This window comes from Schistocerca nitens, chromosome 10 (genome assembly GCF_023898315.1).
Source record: "Schistocerca nitens isolate TAMUIC-IGC-003100 chromosome 10, iqSchNite1.1, whole genome shotgun sequence".
In the NCBI taxonomy this organism is placed as follows: Eukaryota; Metazoa; Arthropoda; class Insecta; order Orthoptera; family Acrididae; genus Schistocerca; species Schistocerca nitens.
In genome coordinates this window covers 100,397,973-100,411,242 of record NC_064623.1, presented here as the reverse complement: position 1 = coordinate 100,411,242, position 13,270 = coordinate 100,397,973, and the positions used below count along the sequence as shown (strand labels likewise).

Here is a 13,270-nt window from a genome sequence, read left to right as displayed (position 1 = left end):
CAGTTAACATCTTAACATAACATTCCAAGATTAGCATTCACAAGATCAACAGCTCTGTGTACGAATCTGTGCTTTGAAATCATCACAAGTATGTCAACGTGCAAAAGTTTGCCAACAGGGAAAGTTACACATGATAATAGATACTCAGTACAAATAATTTGTGGATCTATTTTTAACACACCAGCTGTAGTAGTCCACATAATTTTCTCTGTTAATAGACTAGTAAAGACCCTATGATTGACTTCATAAAAGTCTAATTATTCTTCCTCCTTCATATTCTTCTTTGGGGAAGGTTTGTCAGTTACAAACCCAAACAGTTTGCTACAAGAGAGACTACAAGATTAAGGTGCTATCTAGGAACTTACGTTGAAACCAGGTTTGGTTAAATAAATAACATCAAAATTTGAGACAAATATCTTAATTACTCCTAAATTACTTACATTCTACCACGTAAATATTGAAAAACTGTGAATGAATGACTTGTAAAGGCATTTTATGAAACTGTACTGACTGGACAATTTGGAAAAGCTCATTGGTGCAGCATACTATTCAGTGAGTAGTTACTTTTACACCTATAATTTGCAATCACCTAAGATCTTCTTTGTCTTTAAATATGTCTGCTTGTGTCTGTATATGTGTGGATGGATATGTGTGTGTGTGCGAGTGTATACCTGTCCTTTTTTCCCCCTAAGGTAAGTCTTTCCGCTCCCGGGATTGGAATGACTCCTTACCCTCTCCCTTAAAACCCACATCCTTTCGTCTTTCCCTCTCCTTCCCCTCTTTCCTGATGAGGCAACAGTTTGTTGCGAAAGCTTGAATTTTGTGTGTGTGTGTGTGTGTTTGTGTTTGTGTGTCTATCGACCTGCTAGCGCTTTCGTTCGGTAAGTCACATCATCTTTGTTTTTAGATATAAAGTAAATATCAAGTAATACAATGGGAATTAGTGTCATATTGCATGCTTGTGAATATGAACACACTGAAAATGGTGATAATATGAAGTACTGTAGTTACCCTGGTTTCATAAAAACTCTTCCAAAGTGTATGGTGGCACCAAGGTCATTTATGAGCACGTCTTTCAGCATGTCACGTTCACCCATTGAGACACTGCCTGTTGAAATCACCACGTCAGCCATCTCCAATGCTGCAGTCAACCTCTCCAGCATCGAGTCGGGGCTGCATACGAAAAGAAGTGTCACTTCTTGCATCCTGTGTCTTTGTTTGTTTCAATACTACATTTATTATCTTAAAAAAAGAAGAGTTCTACAAAAACAGCTTGAGCGCCAAATGCAGCGTACTTCATGAAATAACACACAGTGGAGAAAGAGAACACAATTTATTTCTTTTTATGTAGAAAAAAAGGGGGAGAAAGGAGAGGGAAGAGAGAGAGTGAGTGTGAGTGTGTGAGAGAAGAGAGAGAGAGAGAGAGAGAGAGAGAGAGAGAGAGAGAGGGGGGGGGGGAGGGAGGGGGGGGGGGAGGAGAAGTAGATTTCTCATGGTTTTAAACATTGACAGTTGACAGCCATGCTTTAAACAACTTTCTTTTTAATTATTTACATGTTACATTTACTAATGATGGTATGACCAAGAATGTACGTAGGTATTGTTTCTTTGATAAATGTGATCTGAAGATGGTTGTCAATCAACCCAAACCAGTTATCACTATACTGAAATTTAATGTTTCCTTTTTTTGAAGTGGTATTGAGCTCCTGTATTTATGTTCAGTATTGACAACATAGCCCCAATAAAACTGTCAACTAACACTACTCAACAATGATGCTTTTACTTGAAGAAAAATACACAAGTTTTATAGATTTTGGTATGCTGAATTCGAAAATGACAATAATTTTTGTTTTTTTGCTTCCATTTTTGTGCTATATGAAGTTTGTTATGGCCTTATTTCTATTCTTTAGCTCTCATTTTCTTGTCATACCATGAATGTCACTGAAATCACACATGAATGTTGTGTTTCATACAGTTATAATATACACACATTATGATGCGAGGCAACAACCTTGATCACATCCTCATATATATCAATCGGTGAATACACGTTCCACAAGATATCACATCAGTGTTTTGTTTCTAGCTAACACAATCTGAGACAGCTTTCCTTCTGGAGTGCACCACTATGTACTGTGACTTGACTTTTACTATAGTTTCTGAGTTACTGCGTGGAAACAAAACTGCTGTTATGACCCCCCCCCCTGCCCCCCCCCTCCCCCTCAGATGTGTTACTAACCCCAACAATTTTTGGACAAAGAAAGCAAACATTGTCACAAGCAGTGAAAAACTGCCTATTTCTATAATTCAGGTGCCATGTAATGGACCAATCAAAAGAATGGGCTCCTCATGTTTGTTGTACAACATATTCATATTCATCAACTCTAAACGGATGGAAGAAATGAAAAAGGTTTCCATGGGTTTTGCAATGTGGACATCTGGCAGGAGCCAACAAATTTGGCACGAGCCTACAAACCACGCAACAGATTGCTAATTCTACTTGGTGCCTCCATTCAACAGAGGATTTAACAAGGGGGAAAAAAGCACCATACAGTATCCTAATGCACCAAGTGCAACACGGCCAGTGCCTTATGGAGTGGGTCTTTCAGTATGAAATGCCTCAGTAGCCACAACAGTAAAATTTTCTAGTTACAGTGAAGATTGTTACGAAGAAAGCTGGGATATTTTTTACTTCCCCCCTTGTTTTGTTATCTGCCTCCTTAAAATTGATTTTTTCATTTTTGAACTAATTACCATTAACATACATGAGTATAACTGGCATTTTCATAAAAGAGGAAGGTTGGCCCTCAGTTAAAGAATCCTAACACTAGATCTAGTTTTGGGCTTAGTTTTATGTATGTAATTGATTTTCTAATTTATTTTGACTATTACTAGTTAGTATCTTTCATTATAGGGCATAATCGGTTTTTGTTTCGTAACTTAAATTCTACTGTTGACATATAAACAAATATAAATTCTGTAATAATTATAAACATTTCGAAGACAAAATGCTAGTATTCTTAAACTATCTATTTGTCTCTAGTCGGAAACATTTTAGCAAAACCAGCCCTTAATTAATTCCAAAGTAATTAAGTTTTGTCAAAAGTATTGTTTGCGTAACGATATTTGTTAATTTCATGATTTACACAAATAATTCGCCTTAACCATCGTAGTAGAAGAAACTGTTATAAAGATGGAATTTTTCGATGTATTCAGTTAATTTAATGAGTGAAGTTTTAAATGTAGTTTCAGTAAATTACACATCGAACAATGTGTAGTTTCAGGGCCTATTATTGTGATGATATATAAGGGCCTGATTTTTGGTCATGAGACAGTCAGTCCACGACCGAGTTTCAGACGAGGAACCCGTGTTGGTTAGAATGACAACAATGCATCAACTCAACAGTGAAATAAGTGTTACCCAATTACGCTGAGTGTAGAAACAGTGACAGTGTCTGCTCCATACGTACCTTTCTATTCTTCAAGGTCTGAGAACTTTGTGTTAGGCTTTTAACAGGAAACTATTGTAACAGTATGTGGATGTTTGCCTGCAAACTATTAATGAGGCTTATTGAAAGTTAAACAATAGTGCACTGACCATATTACTGTGTAATATTGGAGGTTGTGAACTGTGAAAGTAAAAGACTGTGAAACACAACTGTGCATCTGTTGACTACATCATTTACAGCAGACAGTAGTTCTACTTCTGCAACCCAGTGTAGCAGCCAGTACGTCGACACCAAGAACAATCGATGAAGAGAAAGCAGGGAACGTCGTCACAAGATGAAGACCAGATGCCTTCCTTCCACATCGAAATACACCACCTTTACACTATCATAATCTAGTGAAATGCATGAAATCACACAAAGTGAACTCAGTACTCTTGTTGGAGACTTCAACCTTCCAAAACAAAGCTGAAGTATCAGCTTCTTGTTTCATGAATGGGAATTTTCTGGATACAGCTCAAGTCTGTGCTTTTCACTAACATCAAAAGCCACTCTAAAGGTTTTTCAAACCAACGAAAGTAATGACATACTGTATGGATGTTGAAGGTTTGATGCAAAAACGTAATATCTTATAGAAACAGGATGATTGGAGACTTTTCATATATGGTTTGAAAACTAGTTTCTAAGTCGTGCAACTACATAATGGCAACATGCTTCCTTCCATCCCAGTGGCATATGTAGCCCCTGCAAAGGAAATTTAAATCATGATAAGAGATATTTTGCACAGCGTCAACTAAGCATCAACAGCTCATATGTGCTGATCTAAAAGTTATCACTTATCAGTATGCCAATGGGCCTACAAGGAGAGTGCTGTTGCTAGATTTGTGAGTGGAACAATTGTGCAAAGGATTTACACTACAAACAGAAGGACTGACCATGACGAAAAGTTTTATTGTCTGACAAAGAGAATCTCTCATGGGAACCACATGTAAAGCATAGTGAAGTCCTATTACCATCACTTCATGTGAAGCTAGGATTGATGAACTCATTTTCAAAAGCAGTGAATAAGGGAAATGAATGTGCCTTTGAATAATTGCATGAAAAGTGCCCTGGATTGAGTGCTGACAAGATCAAGCAGAGATTATTCATTAGTCCACAAATACATAAGGTCCTAAGTGACCAGCAATTTATCCTGATGAGCTAAGCATGTGGCAAGGCTTTCAGAAAGGTATGTCATTGTTCTTGGGTAACAGGAGGGCTAAAAATTACACTGAACTTGTGAATGACCTCATACGAGCCTTTCAGAAACTGAAATGCATCATGTCACCCAAAGTGCACTTCATTCACTCACATATCTACATTTTTCCTGAAGACTGTGGGGTGTTTAACGACAACCATAGTGAGAGATTTTACCCTCAAGTGATGAGACACTGGTACAAAGGAAGATTCAGTACTTCAGTTTTGGAAGAATTCTACTAGACTTTGCAGAAAGACTCATGATCTCCCCATAAGAGGCATGTGAAAAGAAAATTTGTATATTTAATTGAACTACATTAACTGTGGCTTTTCGTGTACATAGTCTAAAGCACTTTCATTTATTTTCCACATGGTTTGTGAACAGATTAGACTTTATAATTTTGTATTGCTCATGTATTTCAGTCACATAGTCTACCAAATATCTAAAAAACTACAGCCTATCTGAAAAAATGATGTGATGTATGGATTCAGTTTGTGATCAGTACATTGAATTAACCCCAAAACTACCGTCAAATGTTTGGTAAGTAAATGTATGTTGGGCATTGCTATGCTTGTTAGACTATGGCCTATTATAATACGTGAAAAACATAAAACTTTCAACAACTTCCAAACCTGAGAAAACCTACATTTTTGTCATTCTAATATTCAGCACACTAAAATCCATGTAAATCAACAATTCTGGCCTTTGTAAAAAAAATTATTGTCTAGTGTAATTTGTGAACATGGTATAGAATTGGATAGCAAAGCCTAAATGAAGGGAGAAGACAGAAAAGAGATAATGGAGGAGGGAGACAATGAAATAGAAGTATAGACAGAAGAAGAGCTTAGTTCAACTTGCAAAATCAAAACAGCTGTACGAAAGTAGATATCAGTGTGGTAATGCAGCCACTGGAGAGAAGTATCTGACTGCACTGAATGGCAAAGCAAGCAGCCATATGCCTCCTGACATGCTACAGCCACCCAGCAAGTTTGCAACAGCTTGAGGCTACAAAACTGTAATACTGAAATGTGGAATTAATTGCATTTTACGAATTGAATATTACAGGTTTTTGGAAAAGTTAAATGTTTGTTTGATAGAGGAGAATGAGGGCTTTCAAATAAGCTGTGTCACTCTTGAAACAAACAGTTATTAATCACTTCATTTGTGTGGCCATATTGTCCATAGATGCTTTGCAATTCCTGAGGGTATTTTCATTCTGTCATTGCAACTACAAGAAAATGTGTGTGTGTTTTTTTTTTTCACCTGACGCATTTCACTTTATTGAGGTAAACTGTCACTAGTAATCTGCAATTAAAGATATTTATAATTTGATTTGTTTTTAAGATCGAAAAACAGTCCATTAACAATATGTTGCTTTTTACTTGTGGTGATTTCCACTTGTAGACAAGAAATCAAGCAGGAATCACAATAAGTAAAACGCAACATATTGTTAATGGATTGTTTTTCAGTCTTACGCATAAAACACGCATGCTGCCTATGGAATGCCCTTACTTGTCTCTTGCGATGCCAGCATCGTAGGTGTCACCAAAGCCCTGCTCGGCCAGCAGGGACAGCAGTGTCAGCTTGTTGCTGTCTCGGATGCGGCCGGGGCACAGCGGCTTGTCAGGTTCCTGCAGCTCGTCTCCCGTGGAGAGCACCGCTACTTTAGGTAACCTGAAAAATATCAGCAACATCGACACTAGTATCTAACACCGAAAAACACACATGCAAAGTACAGGGTTGCAGGTACCATATCTATCAAATTCAAATGACGGCACACACATAGTGAATACGAGTACTAATTTCATGCAGTTATCACATACAAGCATATAAATTGTCAATTACTATAGTATGCAATTCCCATCACGGGACCTCCCAACACCTTAAAAGTAACTTCCTCTAAATGAACCCCTCTGTCTAGATGCAGTGCTGAAAACATCACCATACCAAACTTTCATACACCCTCCAGAATGGCACTTGTATAGTGGCATACGGCAATCTTAAATTCGTAGCCTGTTTGCAAACAACTGGCAAATACACTTTCCTTCAAATAACCACAAAGTAAGTAAGTGAAGTGGGATATAACATTGTTTGGAAATGTTTGTCAGAGTATAGTCACACTCCAGTGTGCTGTGTGAGCCATTGCACTGTCCTGATAAAACAAACCCTCTCACCTGCAGTTCCGAAATGAGGAAATGTTAAAATATTTTGCAGTACTGGACAGAATCCCTGTCAATACAGGTGCAGCGTCATCCTCAAGAAAATAGAAACCAGTAACCTCACATGTGCCATCAGCACACCATACAACAACTTTTAGGCTCATCTGGCGATTTTCATTTAAATTGCTTGTATTTTCCCGGGATCCTGAAATTTTGTTCATCAATAAATCCAGTCACAAAAAAGTTTCCTTCATCAGACATCAGTTGCTGTCATAGCAACAGTGATTCTCAGTTAATCACTGCAAGAATGTCAATGAAACTGGGGAGTTTGTATTGCTCATCAATGTCTCTCAACTCGTGAGCCACTTGTCTTTTATACAGGCAAAACTTCAAATTATCCATTAAGCACCCCGACATAAGTTGTGAAAGTTGCAACATTTGTGCATGTCACTGTGCTGAATGCCTGGGACTGTTTTTGAGTGATACACATGCACTTGTTCAGGTTCTCACATGACTGAACAATTTTTTCCCCAGCCTGCTTCGTGACTGTTGGTTCAAAACACTATCAGCCTCCTTGGCAGAGCCACTTCACTTCAGAAAAAGGCTTTCACTGCCACAATTCCTGTCTTCAAAGACCACTGCTCCATGGCAAACCAATTGCTTGATTTCCCTCTATTCAGCAATGTATGCACAAGCAGAATTCAATGCATATTTGGTCAGAGTTACCAACTGCAGCTGTAAGATCCTATACACGCATCACCCCACATTTGTAATTTTTTTCTGTGTGTGTCATGCCATAGTTTCTTTCTTCTTTTATTTTCATACCATTGCATTATTTGGTTTCTTTCTTGGGAAAAGTGAATTTGGGAGGGTGGGGTGTTGTATGTAAGTGAGAATGACCAGTCTATGCAGTAATCATCACTATTATAATTTACTGTTTATAAACATTACTCAGTTTGTATAATGTTTGAACAAATTTCTCCATTTTCAAATTGACAGATGGAAAGAAAAGTAGCAACACATCAAACACAGTAAAAAGAAAAACTCTGCACGAAAAACATTTTAAACATAGTCAACTTCCTTCTCTCAAATAACTCTCTCTTCCCACCTATTAACTGTACAAATTGTGCACACAAATTACTGGTACAATCCATTATTATGATTTTCAGTACACACTGGCTAATTTTCATACACTCTGAAAACTAATGAATACAGAGATGTCATCACCACAACCACCACTACCTCCAAAGCTTTGTGACAAACAACACTGACCCTTTCTTCAAAACTACTCTTTTGAGATCACACATGCCTGATGCCCAGTAATGTCCTCCATTTCCCCCCCTGGATCATCTGCTTCTCCTCCACACCTTTGTACACATCTTTTCTTAGAACATATGTCTTGGGAATGAAGCTTGACAATGTGGACCATCTCCACTTGCTCTGATTCCTAGTGTAAATTAATAGCTTTTTCCTCTCTTTTTTTTTTTTTTTTTTTTTACTTTTGGATCATAGCTACTCAGCAAAGAGCACCTCTACAGGCTAAAAATTTCAAATTCTTGTTATTCAGATGGAAATTTAGAGTTTTCTGATTCCTAGGATTTAGTTAGCTTTGACAAGGAATTATTATTTTACAAAAGTATTTGATTTTTAAATTTCATGGTACCATGTGCTTTAAAAAAACTTTATCCCACTAATAATCGTTCACTGGATCTACACTGACAAAGTGCTATTTTGAAGAAGGAAAAAAATTAAGGAAAGGTATTGAAAGACTGACAGACATGTTACTTTTTATTTAAGGCACAACCACGTAATATGATAGCAATCATAATCAGTTTCAGTCATAAATTGGTTGTCTTCAGATTTAATGTATTATAAACAGCATGGGCATCAGTGCCAAGTTTAAAGCTTATTGTGGCAAAGACAAAGCTATGTTGTCCAACAATTTCCATGCAAGATAGATCACAGAACTTTGAGACATGATATCACACTCAGAAACATGGAAATGTGCAAATGTAGCCAAATGGTGGTAGTGAGAGAACAACATTCTCCGTGACTGCATCCAAGAAGCACCTTTCAGTCAATTCCAAGAAAATGCAAAAATTGTCAAAAAAAATCATTAAATGAAGCTGAAATAATTTCTAAGAAACATAATCCAACTCTCCTGAATAAATTCCCAGTGGCATAGAGTGTGTTTGTATGAAACTTGGTAGCAGATTAAAAATATGTGCTGAACTGCAGCACTAACCTGGGAACCTTTGCCATTCATGGGCAAGTGTTTTACTTACTGAGCTACCCAAGCATGACTCCCAACTCTCCGTCACAGTTTGCTTCCACCAGTACCTTGTCTCCTATCTTCCAAATTTCACAGTAGCTCTACTGCGAAACCTGGACGACTAGCACTTCTGGAAAAAGGGATATTGCAGAGACATGGCTTAGCCACAGCCTGTGCATTTGTTTCCAGAATGAAAATTTACTGTACAGCAGAGCAGTTTAAGTCATCCAGGAAGGTTCTTATCAGCAAACACCCCTCTGCAGTGTGAAAATTCATTAAGCAAAAAAAAATCACCAGGCTACAGCCAAATCATAGTTTCTCTCGTGTTTTTTTTTTTTTTTTTTTTTTTTTTTTTTTTTTTTTTTTTTTTTTTTTTTTTTGTGATGACATGTCACAGACTGGTCAGACATATTTTAATATTTCAACAAGCACTTGAAAATATCTGTATAGCTGCAATCATGACTGTGTAAAATAAATGCGCTATTAACAGTCAAATAGCAGAAATTCCTTAAACAAAAACATTGTGCCTTTCTTCCAGGAGTGATAGTCCTGAAGTTACACAGAAGAACCACTGTGAAGTTTGGAAGGTAGAAGATTATGCACTGGTGACAATAAAGCTGTGAGGATGGATCGTGAGTTGTGCTCAGGCACATCAGTTGGTAGAGCACCTGCCTGTGAAACGCATAAGTCTCGGGTTCATGTCGCGGTCTCGCAAACAAAAATCTGCCACAATGTTTCAAAATCCAACTGTTGGCAATTGTAATGGAGTCTTTCACAATATGTTGGTCAGGGGTAAGAGTGATTGAATGTCGGGACATGACATTTATATGAAGCCAACTTGCACAGATCTCTCTCTCTCTCTCTCTCTCTCTCTCTCCAGTCTGACAGTTGTCGCCATCCACCTCAGCATGAAGGGACTCTTCATACCTTGATTTATAGTGCCTACATAATTTCAGACCATGAACATTTGTCAGCCGAGTCAGCCCACCTTGAACTCACCTTCCGCCTGAATGGTTAAAGTGAAACAAAGACCAGGCGTTGTGCTGCCAGCCGATCGCAAATTAATGAGGTAGTAGCTAATCTACAGGCTCTAACACTTACGCAGGTAGTATTTCCAAGAGGATTGGTCGTATTCTGTGGGAACAAGGTATGAAGCGTGTTTTTCAAGCACCATCTAAAATTAGAGCCCTTTAGCATCTGGAAAGGGTGAAATTAGTGTGCATAAGAGAGGTGTTTATCATATTCCTTGCAGTTGTAGCATGTCCATATACTGGTCAGACCATCAGGAGAATGGAGGACCAATGTATAGAACATAAGCATCACACAATCTTACAACAGCTCAGCAAATCTGTTACTGCAGAACACTGCCCTGGTACCAGTTTCCTACAGGGTGTAACTTCCAACTATTGGGAAAGTATTATAAAACTTGTTCGCGGATTGTAAATTCATTTGACATCACCTATACTAGGTATAGATATGGTCTGCTGGCAACCCATGAAAATCTGTACTTGACAGGGACTCGAACCCAGATTTCCTGTTTATCACGAGCAGTCGCCTTAACAAGTAAAGCTATCCACCCATGCTATCCAGACGACCCAAACCTCCCTACATCGCACACAAATAAGTTTCATGTATTTAATACAGCTGTGGATCATCAGCAATGTCTGTTCCTTAAGATATGCAACCTTAAGATATGCAAAATAAAATGTATAGCATTAAAAAAGTAGTAACATATGGGCTGGTTGCATGGCATAAAGGACAAAACTTCACGTGCAGAAATCGTGGGTTCGAATGTTGTCACATGCTTTAAATTTTGTTTATTTTTAAATCTTTATTGAAATGACTTTGATCATTATTTTTATTCAATTACTTGGTTTAAATGTAATTTTTTATTTCTATTCCATTCTCACATCATTTTAATCACTCCATCAACTTTCTCTCTTGGTCTCATTTTTTCTTTATATCATTCTTTTCCCACTAGAAATTTTTGTGAATGTGAATTTAATTATATTTATTTTTTATGACACTTAAATATTTAAATATGCCAATCTATTGGTTCAAAAACAAAAGATGAAATAATACATTTATATTGACTGCGCTATGGCGTCAAAAAGGTATTTTTCATTACAAGGTGTCCACGTTTTTATGGTAATCATCATACAAACATTTGAAACATAACCTAAATTCCTCTCACATTGTGGACAAAATAAAGTAGGTGAAGATTTAGACAAAAGAAGGAGTTATAAGTAAAATGAAATTCAAGCAAAATGAGAAATAGAAATAATGAATGCAACAACATGGACAAAAAGCAGGATGATAAATCGAAAGAAATTAAATCAAAATTAATACATAAAATAAATTAAAATCACAATTAATACATAAAATAAATTAAAATCACATGAACAAAGATTTCTAGCATAAAAATAATGATAAGGAGAAAATGAAAGCAAATGAAGATGTTAATATGATGATTAAAATGGTGTGACACAGGAACAGAAATCAAAAAATTACATTTAAATGAATGTTGTTGTTGTTGTGGTCTTCAGTCCTGAGACTGGTTTGATGCAGCTCTCCATGCTACTCTATCCTGTGCAAGCTTCTTCATCTCCCAGTACCTACTGCAACCTACATCCTTCTGAATCTGCTTAGTGTATTGATCTCCTGATCTCCCTCTACGATTTTTACCCTCCACGCTGCCCTCCAATGCTAAATGTGATCCCTTGATGCCTCAAAACATGTCCTACCAACCGATCCCTTCTTCTAGTCAAGTTGTGCCACAAACTTCTCTTCTCTTCTCTTCTATTCAATACCTCCTCATTAGTTACGTGATCTACCCACCTTATCTTCAGCATTCTTCTGTAGCACCACATTTCGAAAGCTTCTATTCTCTTCTTGTCCAAACTGGTTATCGTCCATGTTTCACTTCCATACATGGCTACACTCCATACAAATACTTTCAGAAACGACTTCCTGACACTTAAATCTATACTCGATGTTAACAAATTTCTCTTCTTCAGAAACAATTTCCTTGCCATTGCCAGTCTACATTTTATATCCTCTCTACTTCGAGCCTCATCAGTTATTTTACTCCCTAAATAGCAAAACTCCTTTACTACTTTAAGTGTCTCATTTCCTAATCTAATCCCCTCAGCATCACCCGATTTAATTTGACTACATTCCATTATCCTCGTTTTGCTTTTGTTGATGTTCATCTTATATCCTCCTTTCAAGACACTGTCCATTCCGTTCAACTGCTCTTCCAAGTCCTTTGCTGTCTCTGACAGAATTACAATGTCATCAGCGAACCTCAAAGTTTTTACTTCTTCTCCATGAATTTTAATACCTACTCCAAATTTTTCTTTTGTTTCCTTTACTGCTTGCTCAATATACAGATTGAATAACATCGGGCAGAGGCTACAACCCTGTCTCACTCCTTTCCCAACGACTGCTTCCCTTTCATGTCCCTCGACTCTTATAACTGCCATCTGGTTTCTGTACAAATTGTAAATAGCCTTTCGCTCCCTGTATTTCACCCCTGCCACCTTCAGAATTTGAAAGAGAGTATTCCAGTTAACGTTGTCAAAAGCTTTCTCTAAGTCTACAAATGCTAGAAACGTACGTTTGCCTTTTCTTAATCTTTCTTCTAAGATAAGTCGTAAGGTTAGTATTGCCTCACGTGTTCCAACATTTCTACGGAATCCAAACTGATCTTCCCCGAGGTCCGCTTCTACCAGTTTTTCCATTCGTCTGTAAAGAATTCGCGTTAGTATTTTGCAGCTGTGACTTATTAAACTGATAGTTCGGTAATTTTCACATCTGTCAGCACCTGCGTTCTTTGGGGGTTGGAATTATTATATTCTTCTTGAAGTCTGTGGGTATTTCGCCTGTCTCATACATCTTGCTCACCAGATGGTAGAGTTTCCTCATGACTGGCTCTCCCAAGGCCATCAGTAGTTCTAATGGAATGTTGTCTACTCCCGGGGCCTTGTTTCGACTCAGGTCTTTCAGTGCTCTGTCAAACTCTTCACGCAGTATCTTATCTCCCATTTCATCTTCACCTACATCCTCTTCCATTTCCATAATATTGTCCTCAAGTACATCGCCCTTGCATAAACCCTCTATATACTCCTTCCATCTTTCTGCCTTCCCTTCTTTG

The 13,270-nt window shown here is 37.6% G+C and overlaps 1 protein-coding gene across 1 annotated transcript in view; it reads right to left on the bottom strand.

Moving 5' to 3' along the window:
- The window catches only part of LOC126209770 (gephyrin), a 133,964-nt gene that overhangs the window by 16,506 nt on the left and 104,188 nt on the right, over positions 1-13,270 (bottom strand). The window contains exons 8-9 of the mRNA XM_049938896.1: positions 6,196-6,357; positions 1,012-1,173 (exon numbers count right to left, since the gene is read on the bottom strand). Of these exons, the coding sequence (XP_049794853.1) occupies positions 1,012-1,173; positions 6,196-6,357 (324 nt within the window). The remainder of the gene's footprint in view (positions 1-1,011; positions 1,174-6,195; positions 6,358-13,270) is intronic.